This window comes from Pseudophryne corroboree, chromosome 12 (assembly GCF_028390025.1).
Source record: "Pseudophryne corroboree isolate aPseCor3 chromosome 12, aPseCor3.hap2, whole genome shotgun sequence".
NCBI classification, from domain to species: Eukaryota; Metazoa; Chordata; class Amphibia; order Anura; family Myobatrachidae; genus Pseudophryne; species Pseudophryne corroboree.
The window spans coordinates 2,164,808-2,183,832 of NC_086455.1; the positions used below are offsets into that span (position 1 = coordinate 2,164,808).

At 56.1% G+C, this 19,025-nt stretch overlaps 1 protein-coding gene across 3 annotated transcripts in view; it reads right to left on the bottom strand.

Annotated features, from left to right (window-relative positions):
• Positions 1–266: 266 nt before the first annotated feature.
• LOC134980036 (ephrin-A5b-like) overlaps positions 267–19,025 on the bottom strand; it is a 31,394-nt gene continuing 12,635 nt past the window's right edge. Inside the window, exons 2-6 of one of the 3 annotated variants that reach the window (XR_010190319.1) lie at positions 11,157–11,449; positions 2,554–2,619; positions 1,998–2,063; positions 1,225–1,758; positions 267–928 (exon numbers count right to left, since the gene is read on the bottom strand). Coding sequence is in view for 2 of the 3 variants with exons in the window: in XM_063946634.1 (XP_063802704.1) it covers positions 1,667–1,758; positions 1,998–2,063; positions 2,554–2,619; positions 11,157–11,449 (517 nt within the window). In the remaining variant the exon portion in view is untranslated. Of the gene's footprint in view, positions 1,759–1,997; positions 2,064–2,553; positions 2,620–11,156; positions 11,450–19,025 lie in introns of all 3 variants that reach the window. The other 2 variants (XM_063946635.1, XM_063946634.1) reach the window with 2 other exon arrangements.

Here is a 19,025-nt window from a genome sequence, read left to right on the forward strand (position 1 = left end):
TGCCCAGCTGCAGCTCCACTCCCCACTACCTTCCCTGTACAGCAGAGATCACACAGCAGCTCCTGTGCTTCCCTCTACCATCTCTGCCCAGCAGCAGCTCCACTCCCCACTACCTTCCCTGTATAGCAGATATCACACAGCAGCTCCTGTGCTTCCCTCTACCATCTCTGCCCAGCTGCAGCTCCACTCACCACTACCTTCCCTGTACAGCAGAGATCACACAGCAGCGCATCTCACACCCCTGCAGCACATCACACAACACGGGGAACAGCGGTCACAATATTTTATTTTTGGCTCAGTTTTTAAACAAAAAATATAAAAAAGAAAAAATATTCCATAATCCTTTCAGAATGGTCTGTAAACACGCCAAATACTGCAACACGTTATCTTCACGGAAGACACATCCCGTTCTCCAGAGAACAAATCAGCGATCCGATGAGCATACGAGCCCCTGCAGGGTCTCCGGGTGTAAATGTTCCCACAGAGGGAGCGCCCGATAAGGACCGTTATCCATTGTGTGACAGAGAGGGAAGGTGGGGTGTAAGGGATGGCGACTGGGGCCACTGTGTCGCTGAAGTCACAGTCATGGTGATTACAATAAGGTAACAACGGCAGTGACCACCCAACGTGCAGGTGAGTTATACATCCCCCGATCCTCGGCTTGTGGAATACGTCACCTCCAGTACAAGAAAATACCCAGCGGGCACAGAGATCCCACCGGAAGGAAAATCAGATCCTTGGAATAAATTTACATCTCATCTGTTCATTTCCAGTCTCCAATCAAAAAGTCTGCCAAAAACGGGTCCATATCATTGGTCACGGAAGTAAAAAAGTTTGATGCCACGCCTCCTCAGACGGACACGGCTGCGAGCCACGCCTCCTCAGACGGACACGGCTGCGAGCCACCCTTCCTCGGCTGTGATGTGAACTGCAATGAAATGTCACACGTCACCCAACAGGAAATCACTGTCCTGTAAGATTCTCTCCTAATATTACTAGATTGTAAGCTTCTGGGAATAACGCCTTTTATTCCACAAGATGGCTAATTTCCAGGGGGACAGGGACACCCATTACACCGAAGAGATTCCCATTATATTAGACCGAGTGCAAGGGTCAGGGTCTCCACATAACTCATTAGACTGCAAGCTCTTTGGGAAAGTGTTCCAACAACGCCTCCAGCCTGCAATAATCTTCACTAACAAATTGTGGCGGGTGTGTACCTACCTGCAGGGCAAATGGAGGTCAGGATCAGGGAACGTCCAACCCTCACAGCCGCCCTGCTCCAGGCCCGTGCGCGATGCGTCAGAGGCAGCGGTGTATAAGGCACAATGTCCGATTGCTCCAGGATCCCACAATCCCCTCCTCTGGATAAAGTGCTGAATTTCTTATTTCTACAAGTCATTAAAAAAATAAAGCATAGAAAATACGCGGAGAGAGAACCCGCAGTCCCCATCGGGAAAAGTCCACGGAACAGGCAAATTCCTTCTGTGGCCAGAGAGTTCCACCAGACATGTTCTCTGGAAGCTCTGTCCACAAACAGTGCAACCGTTCCAAGGAGGGCGGGGGGGCCCGAGAAGTCTGGAAATGTCCCTTCCGCTGATCGCGGGGGCCCCGGTACTCCGACACATCGCCCCAGCCGGGCGAGCCCATACGCCGTCCTCATACATCAGAACCAGAGAAGAAGGAAGAGGCAGAGGGTGACCAGGAGGCGGGACACGTGGACCTGGAAGGAGCAGCTTCTGTCTTTCCTCCAGGGATCTGCGGATGACAAGTGATGGAGACGTTATGAGGGCGAGTCCGGGCACTGCGAGCGCACAGGTGTAATCACTACTTAATGACGCGTTTCCCAGGTCACCCGGCAGGAGCACAGGTGTATCACCAACTGTCCGCAGGCGGCCTGGAAAACGCGACCTGCGTGGGGACCAGCGCTATAGAGAACCTCCGCCATTCACACCATAAGCCCAACACCCCAAATACATTCCAGAAATCCTACTCACCTCCCGCATCCGGAGATTTTCCTCCGCGGGGCTGAGATTTTGGGACCTCTGTGACTGGTGGCGCTGCTGGGAAAGAGAGAAGATGAAATCATTAACCCCCATTAATAAGAGTCTCCCTAAAATCTGCTCTCTGGGGGAAAGGGGCGATGCGGGTTCCTCCTATACAATCCTGCGAGCGCTGATAATGAGGAGAGTGATAACAGAGGACAATAGCTCACACCAACAGCGTGAACACACCGCAAACCTCCGGCGTCCCGTCAGCGCCATCTGTAAATGCAGCAGTAGGTTATAGTATGAGGGCGCTCGGGATTCGGATATGAGATCATTTAAATCAGGGGAGCAGGAGAGGACGACTTCCCACAGGACCTGCAGCACCGTTCCCCTCCCCACCCCATGCGGCTCCGTCCTCCCCCCGTCCTGGTACAATACCTGGAGCTTCTCTTCGCTGTAGGAGGTGGCGTTAAAGAAATGTCGTAGTGAATGAGCCCCCTACATTTATACTCGTCACCAAAGCAATCAAAATGCCGGCTGCCGCACGTCGCCTTTCAATACTTACTGGTAGGTCGGCAGCAGACCGACACCCGGAGCTTCAAGCATTCGCCAACATCTGTGTCCGGAATGGCTGCAAGGGAAACCGTACAATTACTATGGTTTATTTAAATGGCGCTAACATATAATGCAGCGCAGTACAAAGCACTGTCTACATTCTCCAACAGGCACACACAATAGGGTTCATGTACTAGACAGCATTGAGCACCAGGGGGAAACACAGGCAAACACGAGACGCACATACAAACTCCACACAGATCACACATGTGTTAGAATGGAGCTGCAGCAGAATGAGGCAGCAATAGTAACCCCATGTGCCACCACGCTGTCCCTGCCTGGGAGGAGCAGGGGAACGGGACAAATAACAGGACATCTGTCTGGGGTCGCAGACATAATTGCTGAGCACAACCCCTGGGACCCAGGTATCCCGCCAGCATGGAGCCAGTCTGACTAGGTGTAGAACACAGGGTTCCCCCGAGGACACGTAGCATTAATGCATTCCATCCCCTCGCTGTGACCTTTCCACGCTAATCCCAACGTGGCCCTACCCTAACGGCAGCAGGGCCAAAACTGACGCAGGCCACCAGTCAATTCCCTCCATTCAAGTGTTGATTACAAACCGGTCTGACGACACAGGCGCTCGCCCGTCAGAAATAAGAGGCCGGAATGTGAGGAATGAGGTAAATTCAGAGTCCTGCGTGGCCTGCTCATTAACATCTAAATATGAGAGGAGGGTGCAGCCTGGTGGGAGCCCCAGTGTCACGACGAGGGCCCAGGGATCCATCTCAGTATTACATACAAGGATCCTGCCTGGCTGATAAGGCCCCGAAGCCTGGAGCTACCTCAGAAGCGCAGGAGAAGCCATCTTCTCTCATACAGGGAGCGGGGGTCCTTTATCCCCTGCCTGGCTGATAAGGCCCCGGAGCCTGGAGCTACCTCAGAAGCGCAGGAGAAGCCATCTTCTCTCATACAGGGAGCGGGGGTCCTTTATCCCCTGCCTGGCTGATAAGGCCCCGGAGCCTGGAGCTACCTCAGAAGCGCAGGAGAAGCCATCTTCTCTCATACAGGGAGCGGGGGTCCTTTATCCCTGCCTGGCTGATAAGGCCCCGGAGCCTGGAGCTACCTCAGAAGCGCAGGAGAAGCCATCTTCTCTCATACAGGGAGCGAGGGTCCTTTATCCCTGCCTGGCTGATAAGGCCACGGAGCCTGGAGCTACCTCAGAAGCACAGGAGAAGCCATCTCCTCTCATACAGGGAGCGAGGGTCCTTTATCCCCTGCCTGGCTGATAAGGCCGTGGAGCCTGGAGCTACCTCAGAAGCACAGGAGAAGCCATCTTCTCTCATACAGGGAGCGAGGGTCCTTTATCCCTGCCTGGCTGATAAGGCCACGGAGCCTGGAGCTACCTCAGAAGCGCAGGAGAAGCCATCTTCTCTCATACAGGGAGCGGGGGTCCTTTATCCCTGCCTGGCTGATAAGGCCGCAGAGCCTGGAGCTACCTCAGAAGCGCAGGAGAAGCCATCTTCTCTCATACAGGGAGCGGGGGTCCTTTTTATCCCCTGCCTGGCTAATAAGGCCAAAGAGCCTGGAGCTACCTCAGAAGCACAGGAGAAGCCATCTCCTCTCATACAGGGAGCGGGGGTCCTTTATCCCTGCCTGGCTGATAAGGCCCCGGAGCCTGGAGCTACCTCAGAAGCGCAGGAGAAGCCATCTTCTCTCATACAGGGAGCGGGGGTCCTTTATCCCTGCCTGGCTGATAAGGCCGCGGAGCCTGGAGCTACCTCAGAAGCGCAGGAGAAGCCATCTTCTCTCATACAGGGAGCGGGGGTCCTTTTTATCCCCTGCCTGGCTAATAAGGCCAAAGAGCCTGGAGCTACCTCAGAAGCGCAGGAGAAGCCATCTCCTCTCATACAGGGAGCGGGGGTCCTTTATCCCTGCCTGGCTGATAAGGCCCCGGAGCCTGGAGCTACCTCAGAAGCGCAGGAGAAGCCATCTTCTCTCATACAGGGAGCGAGGGTCCTTTATCCCTGCCTGGCTGATAAGGCCACGGAGCCTGGAGTTGGAGTTACCTCAGAACATCCCGCATGGCTGCCGGATGTGCTCCTGACGAGCTGCTGAGGCAGCACAATGGTTACCATGGAGGGCAGGGAGTCTGCTGGCGCCTCTAATACAGGAGGGCATGGTGGAATCTTTGTGGGCATTAAGCACCACTGCAAACAAACAGCTGGTTAAGGGGGAAAAATGATGGAGACGGCCACAGACAGGCGAGACAGCCCTTCCTTAGACGCGTAGCGAGATCTGTCCGCCATGATGATTTTTTACCCCTGACAAACTGCGCTCAAACCAGAAAAGCAAAGTTTCACAACTAGAGGCCATTAGCTGTGATTTATCCGCCGTCTCCACGAGGCCCAGCAGACGCTTCCTCCGCCGGCCCATCCTGGGATTAGGGCAACGTGTTAGAGACATCAACCCCGGCTGTGGGGATTAACCCGACAGGAAACACCTGGACTGGCTGTGAGGGACGGCCGCGGCACGCCATAGGTTACTGAGGAGCAAAGCGCAGGAGAACGGGGCTGTACATACCAGAGACTGAGATGAGAGCTCGCAGCCATGTTCTACCAATATACAGTGTTATAAATGGACAGTTGTGATGTCATTACTACAGCACGCAGGCCTTGCAGGACAATACAGAGGGGCCAGGTGCCCACACCACGTAAGAAGGAGTGGTGCATGGGTGATGGGTACAGGGAGCAGCCACCCAGCAGAGGTGGGGGAAGGGCATCTATAGGCATGGGGGCCACTGAGGCCAGAGCAGGCGTTAGCCCCCTCGCAGGGCCAGCAGATGTACACGTGGGCTGACATGGCCGCCTGCTAGCCGCTGAGTAATGGCTGCTTGTTTTTCTCCACCTGTTTCATGCTGAAAAATGACTAATTAGCAGCAGGCGGACAGACAGGGCTGGGGGCGGAGAGGGGGGAGCAGGCAGACCCCGGAGATACAATCCAGCGTCAGACAGACAGGGCTGGGGGCGGAGAGGGGGAGCAGGCAGACCCCGGAGATACAATGCAGCGTCAGTCAGACAGGGCTGGGGGCGGAGAGGGGGAGCAGGCAGACCCCGGAGATACAATGCAGCGTCAGTCAGAGAGGGGGAGCAGGCAGACCCCGGAGATACAATCCAGCGTCAGACAGACAGGGCTGGGGGCGGAGAGGGGGAGCAGGCAGACCCCGCAGATACAATCCAGCGTCAGACAGACAGGGCTGGGGGCGGAGAGGGGGAGCAGGCAGACCCCGGAGATACAATCCAACGTCAGACAGACAGGGCTGGGGGCGGAGAAGGGGAGCAGGCAGACCCCGGAGATACAATCCAGCGTCAGACAGACAGGGCTGGGGGCGGAGAGGGGGGAGCAGGCAGACCCCGGAGATACAATCCAACGTCAGACAGACAGGGCTGGGGGCGGAGAGGGGGAGCAGGCAGACCCCGGAGATACAATCCAACGTCAGACAGACAGGGCTGGGGGCGGAGAGGGGGAGCAGGCAGACCCCGGAGATACAATCCAGCGTCAGACAGACAGGGCTGGGGGCGGAGAGGGGGAGCAGGCAGACCCCGGAGATACAATCCAGCGTCAGACAGACAGGGCTGGGGGCGGAGAGGGGGAGCAGGCAGACCCCGGAGATACAATCCAACGTCAGACAGACAGGGCTGGGGGCGGAGAGGGGGAGCAGGCAGACCCCGGAGATACAATCAAGCGTCAGTCAGACAGGGCTGGGGGCGGAGAGGGGGAGCAGGCAGACCCCGGAGATACAATGCAGCGTCAGTCAGACAGGGCTGGGGGCGGAGAGGGGGAGCAGGCAGACCCCGGAGATACAATGCAGCGTCAGTCAGATAGGGCTGGGGGCGGAGAGGGGGAGCAGGCAGACCCCGGAGATACAATCCAGCGTCAGACAGACAGGGCTGGGGGCGGAGAGGGGGAGCAGGCAGACCCCGGAGATACAATCCAGCGTCAGACAGACAGGGCTGGGGGCGGAGAGGGGGAGCAGGCAGACCCCGGAGATACAATCCAGCGTCAGACAGACAGGGCTGGGGGCGGAGAGGGGGGAGCAGGCAGACCCCGGAGATACAATCCAGCGTCAGACAGACAGGGCTGGGGGCGGAGAGGGGGGAGCAGGCAGACCCCGGAGATACAATCCAGCGTCAGACAGACAGGGCTGGGGGCGGAGAGGGGGGAGCAGGCAGACCCCGGAGATACAATCCAGCGTCAGACAGACAGGGCTGGGGGCGGAGAGGGGGGAGCAGGCAGACCCCGGAGATACAATCCAGCGTCAGACAGACAGGGCTGGGGGCGGAGAGGGGGGAGCAGGCAGACCCCGGAGATACAATCCGGCGTCAGACAGACAGGGCTGGGGGCGGAGAGGGGGAGCAGGCAGACCCCGCAGATACAATCCAGCGTCAGACAGACAGGGCTGGGGGCGGAGAGGGGGAGCAGGCAGACCCCGGAGATACAATCCAGCGTCAGACAGACAGGGCTGGGGGCGGAGAGGGGGGAGCAGGCAGACCCCGGAGATACAATCCGGCATCAGACAGACAGGGCTGGGGGCGGAGAGGGGGAGCAGGCAGACCCCGGAGATACAATCCAACGTCAGACAGACAGGGCTGGGGGCGGAGAAGGGGAGCAGGCAGACCCCGGAGATACAATCCAGCGTCAGACAGACAGGGCTGGGGGCGGAGAGGGGGGAGCAGGCAGACCCCGGAGATACAATCCAACGTCAGACAGACAGGGCTGGGGGCGGAGAGGGGGAGCAGGCAGACCCCGGAGATACAATCCAACGTCAGACAGACAGGGCTGGGGGCGGAGAGGGGGAGCAGGCAGACCCCGGAGATACAATCCAGCGTCAGACAGACAGGGCTGGGGGCGGAGAGGGGGAGCAGGCAGACCCCGGAGATACAATCCAGCGTCAGACAGACAGGGCTGGGGGCGGAGAGGGGGAGCAGGCAGACCCCGGAGATACAATCCAGCGTCAGACAGACAGGGCTGGGGGCGGAGAGGGGGAGCAGGCAGACCCCGGAGATACAATCCAACGTCAGACAGACAGGGCTGGGGGCGGAGAGGGGGAGCAGGCAGACCCCGGAGATACAATCAAGCGTCAGTCAGACAGGGCTGGGGGCGGAGAGGGGGAGCAGGCAGACCCCGGAGATACAATCCAACGTCAGACAGACAGGGCTGGGGGCGGAGAGGGGGAGCAGGCAGACCCCGGAGATACAATCCAACGTCAGACAGACAGGGCTGGGGGCGGAGAGGGGGAGCAGGCAGACCCCGGAGATACAATCCAGCGTCAGACAGACAGGGCTGGGGGCGGAGAGGGGGAGCAGGCAGACCCCGGAGATACAATCCAGCGTCAGACAGACAGGGCTGGGGGCGGAGAGGGGGAGCAGGCAGACCCCGGAGATACAATCCAACGTCAGACAGACAGGGCTGGGGGCGGAGAGGGGGAGCAGGCAGACCCCGGAGATACAATCAAGCGTCAGTCAGACAGGGCTGGGGGCGGAGAGGGGGAGCAGGCAGACCCCGGAGATACAATGCAGCGTCAGTCAGACAGGGCTGGGGGCGGAGAGGGGGAGCAGGCAGACCCCGGAGATACAATGCAGCGTCAGTCAGACAGGGCTGGGGGCGGAGAGGGGGAGCAGGCAGACCCCGGAGATACAATCCAGCGTCAGACAGACAGGGCTGGGGGCGGAGAGGGGGAGCAGGCAGACCCCGGAGATACAATGCAGCGTCAGTCAGATAGGGCTGGGGGCGGAGAGGGGGAGCAGGCAGACCCCGGAGATACAATCCAGCGTCAGACAGACAGGGCTGGGGGCGGAGAGGGGGAGCAGGCAGACCCCGGAGATACAATCCAGCGTCAGACAGACAGGGCTGGGGGCGGAGAGGGGGAGCAGGCAGACCCCGGAGATACAATCCAGCGTCAGACAGACAGGGCTGGGGGCGGAGAGGGGGGAGCAGGCAGACCCCGGAGATACAATCCAGCGTCAGACAGACAGGGCTGGGGGCGGAGAGGGGGGAGCAGGCAGACCCCGGAGATACAATCCAGCGTCAGACAGACAGGGCTGGGGGCGGAGAGGGGGGAGCAGGCAGACCCCGGAGATACAATCCGGCGTCAGACAGACAGGGCTGGGGGCGGAGAGGGGGAGCAGGCAGACCCCGGAGATACAATCCAGCGTCAGACAGACAGGGCTGGGGGCGGAGAGGGGGGAGCAGGCAGACCCCGGAGATACAATCCAGCGTCAGTCAGACAGCGCGGCATCACCTGCGGCTAATGGTGACCAGCACCCCAACGGCCCGGGGATTAGACTGCAAGCTCTGGGGGTCAGGGTATGTACTACATTCATTCAGCAGCACCGTACACACAGATGTACATTATAATGGCACGCAGCAGAGTGAGCTACAGAGCTGACAATCACCACAGACACGTTATACTCCAGGAATCAGACAGTCGATTGCAAGCTCTGCGCACGTATGGTATAATTATACGCCCACTTCCAGGGACTAATAATGTGAGGATCTCCAATGTACGACTACAATAGGCTAACCCTAAGGGCTTGCACTTTTATGCTTGGGATATACTTAACGTAGCAACATATCACTACTATATTCACTGATAAAGGGGTCTATGCACCAAGCCAGAGAGAGAGAGATAAAGGGGTCTATGCACCAAGCCATGGAGAGAGATAAAGGGGTCTATGTACCAAGCCAGAGAGAGAGAGAGAGATAAAGGGGTCTATGCACCAAGCCATGGAGAGAGATAAAGGGGTCTATGTACCAAGCCATGGAGAGAGATAAAGGGGTCTATGCACCAAGCCATGGAGAGAGATAAAGGGGTCTATGTACCAAGCCATGGAGAGAGATAAAGTGGACGGAGATAAAGGGGTCTATGTACTAAGCCATGGAGAGAGATAAAGTGGACGGAGATAAAGGGGTCTATGTACTAAGCCGCGGAGAGAGATAAAGTGGACGGAGATAAAGGGGTCTATGTACTAAGCCGCGGAGAGAGATAAAGTGGACGGAGATAAAGGGGTCTATGTACTAAGCCGCGGAGAGAGATAAAGTGGACGGAGATAAAGGGGTCTATGTACTAAGCCGCGGAGAGAGAGAGATAAAGTCTTGCGATCAGAGCGATACTCCGCGATGCTCTGCGGCTGCTGGACTTTGGGATCTATGAACGGGAGTACATCACTGCATGCGCAGAGTAGCGGCGGCCGCGGGTGACGCCGGGAGGGTTCCGTGACGGAACGCTCTCCACACTGCACTGTAGAATAAGCCCCACAGGCTTCTACAGGGTAACGCTAGCAAAGCTGCCATTACTCTGCGCGGCAGACGGAGGCGAGTACGGCTTTTTACCGCATTTTCACTTTGGTACATCCCGCCCTATATCTCTCCAAGGCTTAGTAAATAGACCCCATAAATCTCCAAAGCAGCAACAGAGCTTGCAATCAGCCCAGACGCGTTCCATGCCTTTCATTACATTACAGCTTCTGAGAGTAGATTGCAAGCTCTGTGGCACAGACTTCCTGCGTGTGGGATTGTAGTATATACTGGATCTGCTTTCTCTGTTTGGGGACGATGAAGAATGACAGTCAGGAGCTGATTGGCTGACACTTTATCACTTTTCAAGGCTTAGTACATCTGGCCCTTTGTCTAATCCATTACCAGGCACGGATGCCTCAATGTAGTATTGATTTGCTGACATGAGAAACTAACCCTCAGAGCTTGCACTCTACTTCCCGGGATACGGGTAACGCAGTCTGACGAGGACACACGGGTAATTGCACCTGCTGCAGCGCTAGAAGGTAGAACTCCCCGTGCCCCGGGGGTGTACACCCTGACCCCCACCCCCTATCAGTCCCCACCAACCGAGGAACCTTCCTGACAGGGGCGGCAGGGAAGGGGTTAAGAGGTTTTCCCTTTTCCCAGGGAATTAGGAGGGATTAAGTGAAGTCTCCCGTTCTCTGCCTGTAATCCAGCGCGTTTCATGTTCTGGCAGAAGTTATCGCAGTCTGACAATTAGGGTCATTACCGGGGAGGGGGCAGACAGGACGGAGTCACTTACAGTTTCCATCCCAGCGTGTCGCACGGCGGCCTTATCCGGGGAGCCCTGGGCTCCAGTGTAAGTGATAGGCTGATCCGTGACCCTAAGGACGGGTACAGACGACAGACCTCCAGGGGTCACCTCCCTCTGTCCATGTTGTGGAGGAGGAGGGGGGGCTGTGTGTTAGGAAAGTAAACAACTGCAAGTCCGACCAACACACACACACACACACACACACACACACACAGGGGGCACTTAGCGGGGTTTACACACGTGATAATAGCCCTGCGGCACTGTACCGCGGATGAGATCAGCATATGCAGCACAGGAAACGGAGGAGAGAATCTGCAAGGTGACAACAACCAGAGCACGAGTCACAGGGGAAAGGGTCATCCATGTTTCCTTCTGGCAGGATTTCACCGCCTCTCCTAGGCCTGGGGTGTCTGGGGCGTCTCGCTGCCATTTCCTGGGTGACCCAGACATGAAGCATAAAACATCCATCTACTAGCGGCCATTACCCCAGCGCTACTTACAGATGTAGTAATAGTCCTTCCCTGCCAGGAACTCAAACCCCAAGGAGAAGGGGGTGAACTTCTGGATCTTCTCAGAGAATTTGATGGGTCCGAAGGGAGCGTGAGGCCGGTTACACTCCCAGCGCTTGAAGGCTCCGGCGGTGTCGTAGCAGCCCTCGTACCCCTCCCGGTCCACCATGTACAGCACAAAGTTCTCCGTGTGTTCTGCCAGCACGCGGGGGTCGTAGTGTGGGCAGTATATGTCCAGGTAATCATTAATGTCCACGCGTACCGTGTAGTCCTCCTTGTGGAACCTGCCGGGAGAGGAGAGCGTTAGAGGCTGGCCGATATAACGGACTGTCACTATGGAGACCGGCGACACTGGTACAGACCGGAGGGGGACACAGCTAGTCTCTGTGACACGTGACCCCTCTGACAATACAGACCCCCTTCATTATATAGCATCCACGTACGTCACATGGCCCAGCCCACTACTATAGGTCACGTCACACCATACTACTACACATCCCCCATCACCTATTATACAGCATCCACGTACGTCACATGACCCAGCCCATTACTATAGGTCACATCAAGCCATACTACACATCCCCCATCACCTATTATACAGCATCCACGTACGTCACATGACCCAGCCCATTACTATAGGTCACGTCACACCATACTACTACACATCCCCCATCACCTATTATACGGCATCCACGTACGTCACATGACCCAGCCCGTTAATATAGGTCATATCACGCCATACTACACATCCCCCATCACCTATTATACAGCATCCACGTACGTCACATGACCCAGCCCATTACTATAGGTCACGTCACACCATACTACTACACATCCCCCATCACCTATTATACGGCATCCACGTACGTCACATGACCCAGCCCATTAATATAGGTCACATCACGCCATACTACACATCCCCCATTACCTATTATACAGCATACACGTACGTCACATGGCCCAGCCCATTACTATAGGTCACATCACGCCATACTACTACACATCACCTATTATACAGCATCCACGTACGTCACATGACCCAGCCCATTACTATAGGTCACATCACGCCATACTACTACACATCCCCCATCACCTATTATACAGCATCCACGTACGTCACATGGCCCAGCCCATTACTATAGGTCACATCATACTACTACACATCCCCCATCACCTATTATACAGCACCCACTTACGTCACAAGACCCAGCCCATTACTATAGGTCACGTCACACTATACTACTACACATCACCTATTATACAGCATCCACGTACGTCACATGACCCAGCTTATTACTATAGGTCACGTCACACCATACTACTACACATCACCTATTATACAGCATCCACGTACGTCACATGACCCAGCCCATTACTATAGGTCACGTCACACTATACTACTACACATCACCTATTATACAGCATCCACGTACGTCACATGACTCAGCCCATTACTGTAGGTCACGTCACACCATACTACTACACATCACCTATTATACAGCATCCACGTACGTCACATGACCCAGCCCATTACTGTAGGTCACGTCACACCATACTACTACACATCCCCCATCACATATTATACAGCATCCACGTACGTCACATGACCCAGCCCATTACTATAGGTCACGTCACACTATACTACTACACATCACCTATTATACAGCATCAACGTACGTCACATGACCCAGCCCACTACTATAGGTCACATCACGCCATACTACTACACATCACCTATTATACAGCATCAACGTACGTCACATGACCCAGCCCATTACTATAGGTCACGTCACACCATACTACTACACATCACCTATTATACAGCATCAACGTACGTCACATGACCCAGCCCACTACTATAGGTCACATCACGCCATACTACTACACATCACCTATTATACAGCATCAACGTACGTCACATGACCCAGCCCATTACTATAGGTCACGTCACACCATACTACTACACATCACCTATTATACAGCATCAACGTACGTCACATGACCCAGCCCACTACTATAGGTCACATCACGCCATACTACTACACATCACCTATTATACAGCATCAACGTACGTCACATGACCCAGCCCATTACTATAGGTCACGTCACACCATACTACTACACATCACCTATTATACAGCATCAACGTACGTCACATGACCCAGCCCACTACTATAGGTCACATCACGCCATACTACTACACATCACCTATTATACAGCATCAACGTACGTCACATGACCCAGCCCATTACTATAGGTCACGTCACACCATACTACTACACATCACCTATTATACAGCATCAACGTACGTCACATGACCCAGCCCACTACTATAGGTCACATCACGCCATACTACTACACATCCCCCATCACCTCTTATACAGCATCCACGTACGTCACATGACCCAGCCCATTACTATAGGTCACGTCACGTGATGCACATTATAGAATCCATTGACCAAATTTGCTAAACAGCGATTTTAATTCATGACCAGGAGAGTTTCTCCACCAACCCAACTAACGGAAACATAAAACCCGAGATGTTTATGTTTATTGGAGCTTTTCCAATACATTCCAAAGTAATTTCCAGCATGTGAGCCTCACAGCGAAACCCAACTGGAAGGAGCAGGAAAGATCCCTACAGGTCTCAGGGCCGGGCCTAACTAACCAACCCCCTACACACTGGGCCGGGCCTAACCAACCGACCCACTACACACCGGGCCGGGCCTAACCAACCGACCCCCTACACACAGGGCCGGGCCTAACCAACCGACCCCCTACACACAGGGCCGGGCCTAACCAACCGACCCACTACACACCGGGCCGGGCCTAACCAACCGACCCCCTACACACCGGGCCGGGCCTAACCAACCGACCCACTACACACCGGGCCGGGCCTAACCAACCGACCCCCTACACACCGGGCCGGGCCTAACCAACCGACCCCCTACACACCGGGCCGGGCCTAACCAACCGACCCCCTACACACCGGGCCGGGCCTAACCAACCGACCCCCTACACACAGGGCCGGGCCTAACCAACCGACCCCCTACACACAGGGCCGGGCCTAACCAACCGACCCCCTACACACAGGGCCGGGCCTAACCAACCGACCCCCTACACACAGGGCCGGGCCTAACCAACCGACCCCCTACACACAGGGCCGGGCCTAACCAACCGACCCCCTACACACAGGGCCGGGCCTAACCAACCGACCCCCTACACACAGGGCCGGGCCTAACCAACCGACCCCCTACACACAGGGCCGGGCCTAACCAACCGACCCCCTACACACAGGGCCGGGCCTAACCAACCGACCCCCTACACACAGGGCCGGGCCTAACCAACCGACCCCCTACACACAGGGCCGGGCCTAACCAACCGACCCCCTACACACCGGGCCGGGCCTAACCAACCGACCCCCTACACACCGGGCCGGGCCTAACCAACCGACCCCCTACACACAGGGCCGGGCCTAACCAACCGACCCCCTACACACAGGGCCGGGCCTAACCAACCGACCCCCTACACACAGGGCCGGGCCTAACCAACCGACCCCCTACACACAGGGCCGGGCCTAACCAACCGACCCCCTACACACAGGGCCGGGCCTAACCAACCGACCCCCTACACACCGGGCCGGGCCTAACCAACCGACCCCCTACACACCGGGCCGGGCCTAACCAACCGACCCCCTACACACAGGGCCGGGCCTAACCAACCGACCCCCTACACACAGGGCCGGGCCTAACCAACCGACCCCCTACACACAGGGCCGGGCCTAACCAACCGACCCCCTACACACAGGGCCGGGCCTAACCAACCGACCCCCTACACACAGGGCCGGGATGGGCCCAACTCACCCCCACACAGAGGGGTGCATGGAATCGCTGCCATCCCGTATACACGTGCTGCGAGGAGGAATATACACACAGAGATCATGTTACATGCAGTGTCAGGATGGGTGTACTGGTGCGTGCTGAAGGTGGCGTGCAATGATTGTCAGGTACTCGCCCCACCCTCACACGCTATGTTCACACAGGCGTACGGCCAAAGAGCAAATATTTGTACAATGAACCTCCGTGCAAAAGAGGAATGTGCCAGAGTTCAGTCATGACACGCGGAGTAACATCCCCACCAGGTACTGCACGAGGAGTAACATCCCCACCAGGTACTGCACGAGGAGTAACATCCCCACCAGGTACTGCAGGAGGAGTAACATCCCCACCAGGTACTGCAGGAGGAGTAACATCCCCACCAGGTACTGCAGGAGGAGTAACATCCCCACCAGGTACTGCAGGAGGAGTAACATCCCCACCAGGTACTGCAGGAGGAGTAACATCCCCACCAGGTACTGCAGGAGGAGTAACATCCCCACCAGGTACTGCAGGAGGAGTAACATCCCCACCAGGTACTGCAGGAGGAGTAACATCCCCACCAGGTACTGCACGAGTAACAACATCCCCACCAGGTACTGCACGAGTAACAACATCCCCACCAGGTACTGCACGAGTAACAACATCCCTATCAGGTACTGCAGGAGGAGTAACATCCCCACCAGGTACTGCAGGAGGAGTAACATCCCCACCAGGTACTGCAGGAGGAGTAACATCCCCACCAGGTACTGCAGGAGGAGTAACATCCCCACCAGGTACTACACGAGGAGTAACATCCCCACCAGGTACTACACGAGGAGTAACATCCCCATCAGGTACTGCAGGAGGAGTAACATCCCCATCAGGTACTACACGAGGAGTAACATCCCTACAAGGTACTACACGAGGAGTAACATCCCCACCAGGTACTACACGAGGAGTAACATCCCCACCAGGTACTACACGAGGAGTAACATCCCCACCAGGTACTACACGAGGAGTAACATCCCCACCAGGTACTACACGAGGAGTAACATCCCCACCAGGTTCTACAGGAGGAGTAACATCCCCACCAGGTACTACACGAGGAGTAACATCCCCACCAGGTACTACACGAGGAGTAACATCCCCACCAGGTACTACACGAGGAGTAACATCCCCACCAGGTACTACACGAGGAGTAACATCCCCACCAGGTACTACACGAGGAGTAACATCCCCACCAGGTACTGCACGAGGAGTAACATCCCCACCAGGTACTGCACGAGGAGTAACATCCCCACTAGGTACTGCAGGAGGAGTAACATCCCCACCAGGTACTACACGAGGAGTAACATCCCCACCAGGTACTACAGGAGGAGTAACATCCCCACCAGGTACTACACGAGGAGTAACATCCCCACCAGGTTCTACAGGAGGAGTAACATCCCCACCAGGTACTACACGAGGAGTAACATCCCCACCAGGTACTACACGAGGAGTAACATCCCCACCAGGTACTACACGAGGAGTAACATCCCCACCAGGTACTACACGAGGAGTAACATCCCCACCAGGTACTACACGAGGAGTAACATCCCCACCAGGTACTGCAGGAGGAGTAACATCCCCACCAGGTACTGCAGGAGGAGTAACATCCCCACCAGGTACTGCAGGAGGAGTAACATCCCCACCAGGTACTGCACGAGTAACAACATCCCCACCAGGTACTGCACGAGTAACAACATCCCCACCAGGTACTGCACGAGTAACAACATCCCTATCAGGTACTGCAGGAGGAGTAACATCCCCACCAGGTACTGCAGGAGGAGTAACATCCCCACCAGGTACTGCAGGAGGAGTAACATCCCCACCAGGTACTGCAGGAGGAGTAACATCCCCACCAGGTACTACACGAGGAGTAACATCCCCACCAGGTACTACAGGAGGAGTAACATCCCCACCAGGTACTACACGAGGAGTAACATCCCCACCAGGTTCTACAGGAGGAGTAACATCCCCACCAGGTACTACACGAGGAGTAACATCCCCACCAGGTACTACACGAGGAGTAACATCCCCACCAGGTACTACAGGAGGACTCGGAGTAACATCCCCACCAGGTACTACAGGAGGAGTAACATCCCCACCAGGTACTGCAGGAGGAGTAACATCCCCACCAGGTACTGCAGGAGGAGTAACATCCCCACCAGGTACTGCAGGAGGAGTAACATCCCCACCAGGTACTGCAGGAGGAGTAACATCCCCACCAGGTACTGCAGGAGGAGTAACATCCCCACCAGGTACTGCAGGAGGAGTAACATCCCCACCAGGTACTGCAGGAGGAGTAACATCCCCACCAGGTACTACAGGAGGAGCAACATCCCCACCAGGTACTACAGGAGGAGTAACATCCCCACCAGGTACTACAGGAGGAGTAACATCCCCACCAGGTTCTACAGGAGGAGTAACATCCCCACCAGGTACTACACGAGGAGTAACATCCCCACCAGGTACTACACGAGGAGTAACATCCCCACCAGGTACTACACGAGGAGTAACATCCCCACCAGGTACTACACGAGGAGTAACATCCCCACCAGGTACAACACGAGGAGTAACATCCCCACCAGGTACTACACGAGGAGTAACATCCCCACCAGGTACTACACGAGGAGTAACATCCCCACCAGGTACTGCACGAGGAGTAACATCCCCACTAGGTACTGCAGGAGGAGTAACATCCCTACCAGGTACTGCAGGAGGAGTAACATCCCCACCAGGTACTGCAGGAGGAGTAACATCCCCACCAGGTACTGCAGGAGGACTCGGAGTAACATCCCCACCAGGTACTACAGGAGGAGTAACATCCCCACCAGGTACTGCAGGAGGAGTAACATCCCCACCAGGTACTGCAGGAGGAGTAACATCCCCACCAGGTACTGCAGGAGGAGTAACATCCCCACCAGGTTCTACAGGAGGAGTAACATCCCCACCAGGTACTACACGAGGAGTAACATCCCCACCAGGTACTACACGAGGAGTAACATCCCCACCAGGTACAACACGAGGAGTAACATCCCCACCAGGTACTACACGAGGAGTAACATCCCCACCAGGTACTGCACGAGGAGTAACATCCCCACCAGGTACTGCACGAGGAGTAACATCCCCACCAGGTACTGCACGAGGAGTAACATCCCCACCAGGTACTGCACGAGGAGTAACATCCCCACCAGGTACTACAGGAGGACTCGGAGTAACATCCCCACCAGGTACTACAGGAGGAGTAACATCCCCACCAGGTACTGCAGGAGGAGTAACATCCCCACCAGGTACTGCAGGAGGAGTAACATCCCCACCAGGTACTGCAGGAGGAGTAACATCCCCACCAGGTACTGCAGGAGGAGTAACATCCCCACCAGGTACTGCAGGAGGAGTAACATCCCCACCAGGTACTGCAGGAGGAGTAACATCCCCACCAGGTACTACACGAGGAGTAACATCCCCATCAGGTACTACACGAGGAGTAACATCCCCATCAGGTACTGCAGGAGGAGTAACATCCCCAACAGGTACTACACGAGGAGTAACATCCCCACCAGGTACTACACGAGGAGTAACATCCCCACCAGGTACTGCACGAGGAGTAACATCCCCACTAGGTACTGCAGGAGGAGTAACATCCCCACCAGGTACTACAGGAGGACTCGGAGTAACATCCCCACCAGGTACTACAGGAGGAGTAACATCCCCACCAGGTACTGCAGGAGGAGTAACATCCCCACCAGGTACTGCAGGAGGAGTAACATCCCCACCAGGTACTGCAGGAGGAGTAACATCCCCACCAGGTACTGCAGGAGGAGTAACATCCCCACCAGGTACTACACGAGGAGTAACATCCCCATCAGGTACTACACGAGGAGTAACATCCCCATCAGGTACTGCAGGAGGAGTAACATCCCCAACAGGTACTACACGAGGAGTAACATCCCCACCAGGTACT